This window comes from Acromyrmex echinatior, chromosome 11 (assembly GCF_024713525.1).
Source record: "Acromyrmex echinatior isolate Ae372 chromosome 11, ASM2471352v2, whole genome shotgun sequence".
NCBI classification, from domain to species: Eukaryota; Metazoa; Arthropoda; class Insecta; order Hymenoptera; family Formicidae; genus Acromyrmex; species Acromyrmex echinatior.
Window position 1 is genome coordinate 6133833 of NC_141862.1, and position 12980 is coordinate 6146812.

Genomic DNA, 12980 nt, shown 5'->3' on the forward strand with positions numbered 1-12980 from the left:
AAACAATTTACCCGAAATTCGCCTCGTCGCGCGTTCGGCGACTGGATAGTGGATACACTCTTATTTGTCCCCGCAGCAATCTGTTCTCGACTGCAACCCTCCTCTCAGCTTTCTCCATACCACCGCCGCCGGCATCGCCACCACCACACCTTTTCGGTCGGCCCCTGCAACCCCTATCTGCCCCCCTTCCGCATTCCTCAACGCCGACCACCGGTACCGTCGGCTGTCTTCTCTCGCGACTACTCTGACGACGAAGATGGCGCGAAATCTCCAAGTCTCACGAGAATTTTAAACACCGAGGATTCGTCAGTGTTCTTTTTTTTTCCTCAACCACCCCCGATAGACGGAATTCGAAAGCGCCTCTCACCGATATAGATACTCGGTATAACACAATGCAATTACGGTTAGATCTCTCGGATGTCTCTCTTCTTCTGCCGCGTACGAGGCTCACAGGATGCGAAAATCGAGGACGTTATTGCTCGATAAGGCTTCTTTCTCGATAACGCGCTATCTTTCAAGGAAAGAAAGCGGCATCGAAAGTGCAACTCGAAAGTGTTGGATCACTCGCATTATTCCATATATAATAATGTGCATTTAACGACCGAGGCTCTTGTAAATTAGAAACTCTGTGTGACAAAATTTGTAAATATCTCTCTTAATTAAACGTTATTTAACGATTAGCGACATTCACGGTGAAACGACAAAGAGTCCAGTTTGAAGACGCATCTAATTGTTTATCTATATGACGAAAATGAGTGTCGCGGATCACGTCGCGTCGACATCGTCGACCTATCTCGTTCTTAGTACGTAGTTACACGTATGTACATACATGATCTCTCCAGAGACTGTCGATTCTCATAGCGTCAGTGAGAGGCGCGCGGTCGTTTAATCGAGATTTATCCTCATTGTTGCGCATCTGTCGCTTCGCGCGCGCGGGGTGGAAAGGAGAAGAAGGAGGGGAGGAAGTTTAAGAGAAAAGGGCGAGAGATGAGGAATCACTCGAGCTCGAGTCGCGCGCTCGTATAGTGAGAGCTCGCAGCGGGGTGCGTAATATTCCCGGGAAGTAAAGCTCTCGAGAATTTCAAGTTCCCCCTGCTCCCACCCTCTTCTGCACCCACTCGCTTCTCACGCCCCCTCCCTCACATCTCCATCTACTCCATCTACACTCGTCCTCTCTCGCAACGGCCGCCCCTCCGACTACGAAGGGATGCAAATAACTGGTGATAACAACAGATAGCTCTGCTGTATGGTATACGCCTGCCTGAAGCTTGTATGCCTGAAACGTGCCGTGTGGGTGACTGCGATGATGGTAGTGGTCGTCGATGGTTTGGGTTTTGACGGGAGGAAGGGGGTGGCGTAAGAGAACCAAGCGAAAACGAGGGCAACAACGAGAGATACGAGAGAGAGAGAGAGAGAGAGAGAGAGAGGGGGGGGAGTGGAAAGGGAGGAGCGAGAGAATCAAGCTTGAAGAGTAGGCCAGGGGGAGGGTTAAGGGACAGGCAGGCAAGCAAGCAGGCGCAAGCAGGTGCAAGCAGGCGCAGGCAAGCAAGCAAATAGGCAGGCAGGCAGGCAGGCAGGCAGGCAGGATCGTAGAGTCGCGAAAGAGAAGAGGTAGAACGGGATGCGATGGCGGTAGCGGTGGTGGCAGCATCGAAGGGGGTGTCGAGGGGGTGACAACAGAGACCGGATGGAAGGCAGAATAGATGGAAGAGTGGTAGTCTCTCTACCGTCGTCTCTGTCGGTCCGTGCATCGCGTCGTTCCAATCGTCCCTGCGTCTCTCCTCCTCCGTCCAACTGTATCCGAGTTGAGTTGGGTAGAAGGGTGCGAATTGGAGCGATGAGGACGAATCGTCATTCGCGAGAAAGGGGGTGAGAGAGAGAGAGAGAGAGAGAGAGAGAGAGAGAAAGACGAAAGAGAGGGCGGGGAGGAGGGGGGGGGGGGGGTCTTACGGGGGTAGCCGCAACCGTGAGTGAGGCAAGCAGGGGGTGGAGGGAGTGCTGGGGGACGTCACTCGCTGTCGCATCGAGCGCGAGCGATGAGTGGCGCGCGCTCGCTCGTCTTTTGTTTGCGATACGATGCGACTGCCAGCCTGGTGACAGCGACGACGTGGTGCGGCGTCGGGGGACGACACGGGGCGGTTTGGGGAGGATCGGGGTATGGTAGCGGCAAGGGGGATGAGCGCGCGCGCGCGCGTACGCCACTGGAAGGGGGCCGAAGCGCCCCGCGGGCCTGAAGGACGGAGGACGGGGGTGGATGGTGGTACGAACCTGGGTGAGAATCATAGAGCTACGCTACACTTAACACGCACGCACGCACGCACGCACGTATATCATGTGCGCGAGGATGACACACGCGCGGATGACCGTAAGCCTCCTCCGTACCGCGCGTACGCGGTATATTTCCCATATTGGGTCCTGGGTTGTTGTCGACAGGTTGCCGGATACGCATCCTGCGAATCCGCTTTGCCCTCCGGTGCGAGAGATGCGATGAGCTTCAAGCCGCTTCGATCACCTTTAAATATCACAAATACGCGCGACTGCATTTATCCAAATACATACATATGTATAATATAGAGAGACACGCTTGGTTCCGCTCAACTATAGCGCTGTGAGTGCGCCTCTCTCTTACATTCTTTTTCCTCGCGTATATGCATACGTACGTCGAACAACGTTGAATCGCCGAAATGATATCGCCAAATCGAACTTTAAATTGAATACTTTTAAAATCTGTTTATTTCAAAATTAGCAATGCCTAATTCTTATTGCCGTTTAAATTATTACAACGAGAAATTTAAATTAACATTAAAGGAAGTAATTATAAACATTTATATAACTTGAAACAAAATAAAGAGGAAAGATTGTAATAAAGCTATTTTCGAAAAGTCAAGCGAATCGAGAAATTGCGCGAAACATTTTTTAAGAGCATTTTTAACGAGGATATCACAATTCGATGCATGTTCGCGCCAACATACGTTTTAATTGAATAATCGCAATATGTATGTAATTTCAAACATCGCAAGATTGCATCGCGATGCAGGTGGGCTTTTTCGAAGATGCTGGTGCGCGCGAGCAACATCGCGGAAACGACAGCGGAAGCTTTTTATCGTGGCGAGTTTTCGAGAGAAATGTTATGCACTCGTTTTCCGAGTATGCGATTGAGGTTTCATAGTGCATCGTGTCAGAGAACTTTTCTTTTTTACATGAAATAAAGCGCAACCATTCGCGCAGAACGATTGACGTCGCTCGCGCGCGCACGTCAACGTCTCGCGCGATTTAATATTCATATTCTCCAAGTAAATACGTACACGCGGCGAAGCAGAGATTTTCCTGGGTCCAGCTGATAGTCCAACTGCATCAGTATACAGTCTACGGATGCAAATATGATTTGCACTTGGGTTAGTTTTGAAATCTGTCATTTATAAATTTATACATCGTGGAGAAAATGCAATTTTTAAAGAATTGAAGAATTTTTTTAGAATTAAAAAAAATATTCTTTTCACGCGGCAAGAAAATAAAACTAAAGGAATACACGCGATATATGCGTAATTTAATTTGTGTCCGCCTGCTTCGGAATAAAGAGATCCATCTGCTCTCGAAACGTACGCTCGATATAACGCAATTCACACTTTATATATGTATATCACATTTTATTTATACATATATATATATATATATTTATATATAGGTATATATATATATATATATATATATATATATATGTATGTATTTATATATAGGTATATACGCAGGCGACGCAGCGAGAAAGAATCTCGATGGAATATTCGAGGGAAGGTAGAATATCACGTATGAAATAACAGCCGCGATGCGGCGCGGCGGCTGAAAGGAGGCGAAGTAAGTTCGAGATGACAGAGTGGGGTCGTGGAGGATAACTCGGGTCTCGACCGCGGAGCTGCTTTTGACACGAATACGTTTACGCGATCTCGCGTGGCCTCTCGTTTCTCAGGACGTCGCTCGCCCGTAGCCCCGCATCAACCTCGCTGTCGCTGTCCCCTCCCCCCGACATATGTGATCTTTTCTCTTTCCATCGCGACAAATATATATTGTACAAGACTTAATTTTCAGCAGAGCAGTATTTTCTAGAGATACAAGTACTACAAGCAGTGATAATAGTTGTATTATTGTAGAGAGCAACAGAAAGCAACTCTAATTAATTTCTGTAGAAAATTTCGCGAAACGAAAGATGCGATTACATATTGGAAAATGCGTAAAAAATGTTATGTTACATTATATTTATTTATAACGATCCGCCTGCGCCCGTTCAGTCGAAGAGCAGAGAGAATTAATTGGACCCGGCGCGGTGCGGCGCGGCGGCATTAATAAATTTCGCGGCTCGGCACAGTGATGCATGGCTCGATAGCGACTTCCGGTGACACGATGATGAGCATAACTCAAAGAACGCATTTAATGCGAGGACAATTAAATGCGGTCCCCTTCCTCGGGCTCGGCGGTGTGCCGCTTCCCCGCTTCCTCGCTTCCCGAACGCGGTAAGTTATCCCCAAAGTTTCCGAACTTGGTCGCGCAAACAACTTTAATTAAATATCTACCGTCGCGGGGTGCAGCTGTGTGCGACCTCGTATCTGTGCCTGTGTCTGTGTCTGTGTGCGTGAGGAGAGAGAGAGAGAGCAAACTCGCGGACTGACGGTATAATTCCCGTTCGATTGTCTTTTCGGGGATTGCGCCCCACTACCGCCTACTCCCCTTGCCTGCACTCTGCACGACGAATATATAAACGAAAATGAATAATGGAGGGCGCGCATATTAATCGCGCTCTATCGGCGAGTGCACAGAGAGAAAGGGAAGAGAGAGAGAAAGAGGGCAGGAATCCGCGCTACATATCATTTTCTAATTATGTCCATCGTTACATGCATCAGCATCTGTTAATTACGACTCTCCGGCGAATTCGGGAATCTGCAACGTCATCTCTCTTTTCCGTGCACGAATGTGCAAAAAGATCTACTGTATATAACGAGCGGATTTTCTACATTACATTTGCCCATCCATCAAATATCAATGCGGAAAACAATCGATTGGATTATAGGATGATTATACATATAGTATTATACATTATGATGAGAAATAAATACACATACATTCTCTCTCTCTCTCTCTCTCTCTCTTTCCTTCTATTTTAGCATAGCAAATAATACGAGGATCTTCTTATTTCGCTGTTACACTTTAAAAAACGTATTGAAACGTATTGAAACGTATTGAAACGAGAGGAAAGATTAGTTGGAAGCGTGTAGGATCGCGTTCGTAGGAAAGACTCGGATCAATTACATAATGCGGTGCGGTTGAAACGGATGCTCTCGAACCGTGAGCGACCCCTTCGCGGCATCCCCCGCGTGAGCAGCCCCTTTTCGTAAAATGACTATAGAACACAAAGGGTTGAGCCTCTTCTCTACGGAGTACGGGCTCGCAGTAATTATTATGCTCTTTGACGATCCCTCTGTCTGTCAACGTTAACGCCGCGGTAGAATCGATACTTGTAAAACTTTAATCGTTTCGCGTGCGCGTGCTGGCGTTCATCGATGAACCACGATGAACGGATCTGAACGGATCTGAACGGATCTGAACGGATCTGAACGGATTCGAACGGATCCGATGGACAGGCGGACGCATCGCGCAATGCCAGCTTCTCCTCGAGGTATGCAAAAGTACTCCCTCCATTCGAATGTTTCGAATTTCGAATGCATGGTGCACGATGATCAAAATTATAAGAGAGAATTATTCACCCGAGAGAAAAATTTCTTCGATTACAAAAAAACAAATTTGTTCGAATCAAACAAGTTTCTCTATCGCTATACGGTTAAAAGAAAAGTTCTTGAAATCAAGCAAATTTTTATTTTCCAAAAAAGTATTTTTATTTCAACTTAAAAAATCAACAAAGGAAACAATTTCTTCATTTCCGCAATTTCGGCTCTATTGCTTTGTAGCGAAATAAAAGCGTGAAACTGCGATATATATTTTTGAATAACATATGTACGTCATTTCACTGTCGAATAAAAGCGACAGCGATATTCCGAGTGCATTAAGGCATCCTCTTATAGGACGATACGTGCGAGTATAAATTTTCTCGTCGATGCGGTAAATGAAGGAAATCTGCAAGCTTATGGTAATAAAGCTTCACCGATAAACTAAGCGAGATGTATCTCGCGGAATGTAGGTATCTTGTCTTAAGCTTCAATTTGCCAAACGTTGTTGTCACTACGGTGAATATGGACGCGATTTGATCGCTTGATATATCTATTTGATCTTAGCGATGTAATCTGACTCGTGACATATTACGTATATTCAGAGATCTATCGGCTGCGACGATACAGATTATAATTGCTTAATTACCTAAACTATCAATGAAGAGCTACATATATTTGTTAACTGAAACATAATATTGTGCATTACATATTGAAAGAAATATATTTATCGAATGAAAAAGTTCAATAACATCTTTTTCGATATAATCGAATTTAAAAGTTAAAGAACATGTTCAGAAACTATTCGATTGTCTACAATTGATTTTTTATAAAATGAGAGACATATATATGTGTGTGTATGTGTGTGTGTGTGTGTGTGTGTAAGATATAAAATGTATATAAACATATTACGAGGCTGTCTAAGTTCATAACAAATTTTTTTTTAATCGATATATTATACTTGTTACTTCTAAGTATAATACTTTCCATGAAATAACGATATGATCCGCATCGTATCGAATATCGTCCCTTTAAATTGCACTGCCATCTCCTGATGAATCGCTCTTACAAAATAGATATGAAATCGGGTGTCCTTGCCATAAGGCATAAAGCAAGACCGTCGAGTACCTTCGCTTTCGATTGTATCGAATTATGCGAATTCAGGACATCCAGGTGTGGTTTGATGATCGAGTAGTTATCTTTCCGGATATTATTTCGATCGAACGAGGATCGGATCGTCGATCGCGGCTATCTCGCGCGATCTCATTATCCTGCGGAAAGTTCGTCATTTCCGTCGTTAGTAGAGAACTCCTTCGCGACGCAGAAATACTTTCCTCGTTAATCTTAATTTCGCCGCTTGGCAATATATATATATATATATATATATATGTATATATATATATACACAATATAGTAAATATACACAAACGACATGGTTAGCGCGAGTCGCTATATCTCGCGAGAGAGCGTTAATGACACCGCGGATGTACACGGGATGAATAACGTCACCGCGTCGTGACAAGCTAGAGAATCCTCCTCCGCTGCGGCTTCTTCATTTTCCTGCCTAATGTTCCTTATAACTAATTAATTTTCCGTTCGTTTTTTCCATTTCTCGCGTCTCGTTTCGGGTAACGCATATCCAATAAATAACATTGTGCAGATTGCATGAGCCTTTGAGAGGCCTGTAATCTCTCTTCGACGTGAGAACGATATATATACTTGCATGTAATTGCCTGTTAAAGGGAGATAAAGCATAAAGATTTCGAGTCATCGCTCCAACGAGACGCATCTCTTTTTATTTTATAATTTTTATCAATTACTTTTTGTTTATTGCTAATCTTCAAAACTAATATCTATCAGAAATATTATGAATCTTTATTAATATACATATAGATCGAAAATCCAAATTGCAAAAGAGAAAGGCAAAAAAAAAAAATATATATATATATATACACAAATTTCGTTGGTGCATGAATTTAAATGCAAAAAGTATCATCGCGCGTTGCCATTATATGCACAGAAGAAAATGCAACCGTCTAAAATCTCCGACTTTTCAACAAACGTATTTTTAAAGAGAGAGAGTATTGCATTTCACCACCTCTCCTCCCTTTATACACACACACATACGTACATCCAAGTTGAGTAACGTTTCGGTGTGTGTACTAGTGGCCCGAGCAAAATCTCAGCCCGCAGGAATGACAATAGACTGTCAGATAATGAATCCCCACTGTCACCCCCTACACCGTCGCGCGTCCTAAAACCCTCAATCCACCGTGTTCCCCTCGACATCCTTTCCTCCCTATTCGCCTCCTCTCCCTCTCCTCTCTCTTTCTCTCTCTCTCTCTCTCTCTCTCTCACATCCCTTTCCTTCCTTCGCTTATCTTTCTCCCTCTGCAACAGCGATGGATTCGAGAAAGTCGCGTTTTATTCCAAAGAACAACTTTTTACTTTCAATAAAGTGAAAGCGCAACTGCCCCATTGAAAAAGATTGTCTATTCCAGCAATTAATTTACTCCGGAACAAAGGAAATCAATGAATTAATCTTGAATCTTATACAGAGATCAAGTGCCTAGCTTTGTCACATTTACAGAATCTTTCTATTTCATTTAATAAATTATGAACTTATAAACTATATTATTATATATGTATAATACTAAATACTTGATGTCAAAGTAAAGTAGAAAACACTAAATCTTGATTTAATCATGAAAGATGTATACAATATCTCGATCGTTTCGAAAAGAGCAATTTCCTTTTATACACACACACACACAACATACACACATACACACACAGGTACATACGAGTCATCACGTACGCGCATTCATCTATTATATCTCTCTGTTCTATTTCTCAAAAGTTGGGCACCTATATTAGTTGGATGCTGAAAGGTGTCGTAAATTAAGTGATAGTCATATCTGTCGCTAAACCTGTCGCGTCCCTCGTACTTGCCACCCTCTTGCTCTCGCGTAACAAACACGACTATGATCGAGAAGGCGAAGCGTCCACTTAGCGTTAATGCTCCTTTTATTGGTCAAGATCTCAGTTATGGAGAGAAGAGACTAGAAGAGACTACAAGAGACGAGGACACAAGCCTGTCCTGTCCGGGTCGCCAACACGCATCAGTCATCGGTGGTCATCGGGTAAAATTCAACTACATTAATCGCGTCTCCTCGACATAATCGTTGCGATATTATCGTGATTGATTTATTGACTTATGGCCGCATAATTTATTCAGTAAAATAGCAACGTTTCACATCAAAGACTAATCTACTTACGCTTAATTTCTACACAGAAAATTAAGATATCTGATTGATATTTCTGATAATTTCTGAATAATTCATGAATCGTTAACATCGTTTCCTTTGATTTTACATATATATTTAGATATAATAATTATGTAATTTTTATCATCCAGATAAAACAATTAAAGATAAAATATAAATCTCTTTTCTTTGTACAAGACACAATTCATAATCCATATAAAGCTAACGCGGAATATGAAAATTCCCTTTTTTATGTGTACTGGAGAATAGAGCAAAGCCGTATAAAAAAAAAAGAAAAAAGGAAAGAAAGAATCGGAACGTGAGGTGTAACGTATCGAACTGCATGTTGAAGTTGCCGGGAGCGAGCTCGAAAAAAATTCACGCGGAATAACTCGAGGCAGAAAAAGTGGACAAAAAAATTTCCATAAAAATGCGCAACCGCACGTATAATCCGGATGAAGCTTAGTATCGTAATAGCGAATGGACGTAGCGCCGCCCACTAGAATCGTTGAAAGGACTGAAAATTGGTAAATCGAGATGACGATGAGATCACATAGGACAGAAACAAAATTGTCCAATTTCGGAAATCAGAAACATTAACGTGAAATATCACATTACGTTTAATAATAAAACGCGTATAGTTTTTACATGAATTAGCAAAATTTTTTTTTCAACACAAATTTATGTTTACCCGTACTAGATACATCTTATTGTATTTAGTAACGTAGAGAAATTTCACAATATTTTAGAGTAGGAATTTAAAAGAATTAACACACAAATATCTATAAACTTTATTTTTCGAATTAAAATGTATAATAATCTGTTATTCTATATATGAAGATATATATCGAATATGAGGGAAGAGAATTAAGAGTTATGGAGGAAATTGTTTTTATACAAATATAAAAAAATCACGTAATGAAATATAACAGTAATACTTGTTAAATAAAAAATGAACTTGTTCCTTAATCATTAAATATTAAAGTTATACAAATTAAATATTATATACTATAATACATGTCTATAAACATTTAAAAGGAATGAAAATAATTAATGATTAACAGTATTGTATAGAGAATGTTTTATTACAAAATATTTCAAATAATATATATATATATATATATATATATATATATATATATATATATCTCAACCAACATACATACATGTGTGTGTGTGTGTGTGTGTTTTTGTGTGTATGTGTGTGAATATAAATTTATATTTATATTCACATGAATACGTATGTATGTTAATACGCAAAAAATCGGAAGATAATACATTATATTAAATTCTTAGTTTGGAAGAGCTAGCAAATTATATATTTCAGAAAGAAATTCTTTGATGTAATATTTCCAAATTCCAGAAACTCATTAAACTTATTAAGAAAAGAAATGCGAAAAATAAACTATATGTATTAGTCTTTAAAAAAAAGATAAAAATAAAATAATTATCAACATATAGGCTATAATCCTACTTTCAAGATATATCATCGCGAAACGATCAGCTAATTGCTGTCTAACGTATTTTTAACGAGCAAATACAATATATGCTGCACATGCAATAAGAAATAAACGTTTTTCTTTGAAAATATAATGTTCCTTCTCAAATTGCTACTTAATCAATATGCATCGTTAATTAAAATTAATTGATCACAATGGTAGTTTTTCGTGAAAAACGAATTAGGCATTTTCACTGGCCGGCCTCTTCTTGTTCTGAAAGATACATGATGCAGTAAGCACAAAATTATCCAAATACATTTAAAGAAAAATCGAAACAATGTATCGCGTACGTACAGTTTGTTTAGATGTTTTTACATCTACACTTGATGTACGTGTTTTAGATCTTTCTTGCTCTAGTTGAGCATGTAAAGAAGCTACCTCGGATGTTAGTTCATCTCGTATCTCTTGTAGTTTCGCAACTTCAGCCAATACCGATGCTTTATCCTTCACTAAAAGTAAAGAGATAATTACAAATAACAAAAGTTTACATATACATGCATTTGATGCATAAAAGATGTGATACTTACTCTCACCATGTGACAATATTTGATAAAGTTTTTTATTTCTCTCTTTAACTTGTGTCAATTCTTCTTTCAACATGTGTACCTCGGCCCTCAATTGGCCAATTACTTCATCACGTTTCTCAATTTCTACTCTCAACTGTGCAAATGTTATGTCATCGTCGATTTTATTTAATCTGGCCTTCAATATATCTTTTTCTTTTCCCTTTGTTATTTCTTCTTTCGTCTCCTTTTCTACTCTCTCAAAAAATTCTGTGTCTACTTCTACAAAAGGCAGTGTCAAAAAAAAAATCTGTTTTACTCTTTCTACATTAACAATATAATCTTTCTATTCATTTTCAAGTATTATATAACAAAATAATACCTCTTGACTTATCTGTAGGCTCATTTGTTGGTACTACTGTCGTACTTGTTCCCATGCTATTAAACTCTTCCAATGACATAGTCGCTTTTTTCGACTTTTTACCAGATTTTTTATTCTGTTCTTGTTCTTTTTCATTTTTCGCTACGCTAACCAATTCTTCTTCATATGCCAATTTTGACAGCAGGATGGCTTGGTGCAATTCTTGCTCAAACGTTTCTTCGACAGCCTTAGGATAATTATAATTTAATATAATAAAAGAATAAGAAATTATTATTAAGCTATATATATATAATTATCAGAACTCAACAGAAACAATATTTAAAATAATCTCTTGGACTTTCTATGCAAAAATAAAAGTTTTAGTTTTGCTAAATAAAGAGAAAATGAAGAAACTAAAAATAAAATATGCCTTTGTAAGGCAAAATATTTGAACATAAGAAATTTTGGCAATATAGATAGAAAAGAATTACTTGATAAATAATAATAAATGTTGGATAAAATAATTTAATGAAAAATTCATATTTTACCATAGTATCCTTTTGCTTCCACTGTTCCCACTGTTGGTCATCGTTATTCGTTTTCTTCTTTTTTCCCTAAAATTAAGAAAAAAGCCAATGACACATCGTCATCGAAAGGATTTGAAAGATGGCGATTTCCCGCCGTGATCAGTGATGTCGTATCCGGTTGACGTTTAGCGGTCAGCCGGCTAATCAAAAACAAAAACGCAACGGAGGACGCACACGTCATACTTTGTTCTGTTTTTTTTTGTTCGGTTGCTGCTGTTGTTGCGGCTTGGACTTGTCGCTCTTGCTCTTGGCATTGTTCTTGCTCGTCGTCGCGTTCTTCTGCGTCTTCTTCGGCTTGTAATCGTCGTCTTCGATGCTGAGGACGGCGAATCGAGACGGCACAGCGGTCGCCATTTTCCTGCGCTCCGACAACGTCCGTTACGAGCGAGACGTAGTAGGACAGCTGAGGCCGCTGAGGCTGCCGGACTGACGCCTGACGCCTGACGCTCGACGATGAACCCAACCCGTGCACAGCAGTGCACAGGTGCACTTCCAGCTTTCGGCTTCCGGCGTCAAGCCGGAGACTTGAGATTTAAGAAATCGGCAGAAAATACGGCAGATAGCCGACGAATCCGACGTCGAGGACGTCAGGCAACGTCGCGATTCGTGAAACGTCAAACACGGGCGGCAAACGGCAGTCGGTGCTGCCGGCCCGGCCGTCATGCAAATTACGCGCCAGCCAGAGAAAAATTGAACGGCGCACCGTATGGCACCGGAAAAGCAAGCCGCGATACCAGCGCCATCATCCTTTTCGCTCGGCGTGGCCAGACGATACAGGTTGGTCAACCTAACTGGCAAAATAACGTCGCGTCGTTACTGTATATATAACATAACTGTACTACATACTTTGATACTGTCGGATACTTGATACGGATACGCGCCGCCCATTCGCGGAAAAGTTTCTTCGCTATTTCGCGCCATTTCGGAGATATCGACTTTGACCATCGACTACGTAGTATGTAGATCGGTAGATGTTCACTTAATGCCCTGTCAATGTCAAACGCTTCGAAACGCTTGACCACGCTTGATCAATCGAGATGAAGGAATTTGCAG

The 12980-nt window shown here is 40.9% G+C and overlaps 1 protein-coding gene across 1 annotated transcript; it reads right to left on the reverse strand.

Moving 5' to 3' along the window:
- Positions 1-10266: 10266 nt before the first annotated feature.
- Positions 10267-12616, reverse strand: LOC105150364 (G kinase-anchoring protein 1). Its single transcript, XM_011063388.2, has 6 exons — positions 12111-12616; positions 11889-11954; positions 11362-11587; positions 11004-11261; positions 10771-10925; positions 10267-10689 (listed from the first exon to the last, which is right to left on the reverse strand). The coding sequence occupies exons 1-6, from the start codon at positions 12279-12281 to the stop codon at positions 10657-10659; spliced, it is 909 nt and encodes a 302-aa protein (XP_011061690.1). The 5' UTR covers positions 12282-12616; the 3' UTR covers positions 10267-10656.
- Between the last annotated feature and the right edge of the window lie 364 nt (positions 12617-12980).

Coding starts and splice junctions, on each gene's coding strand:
- LOC105150364 (XM_011063388.2), bottom strand. CDS start 12,281: ATGGCGACCGCTGTGCCGTCTCGATTCGCCGTCCTCAGCATCGAAGAC. Junction 11,262..11,361: donor GCCTACAGATAAGTCAAGAG/GTATTATTTTGT, acceptor TGCCTTTTGTAG/AAGTAGACACAGAATTTTTT. Junction 10,926..11,003: donor AATATTGTCACATGGTGAGA/GTAAGTATCACA, acceptor CTTTACTTTTAG/TGAAGGATAAAGCATCGGTA.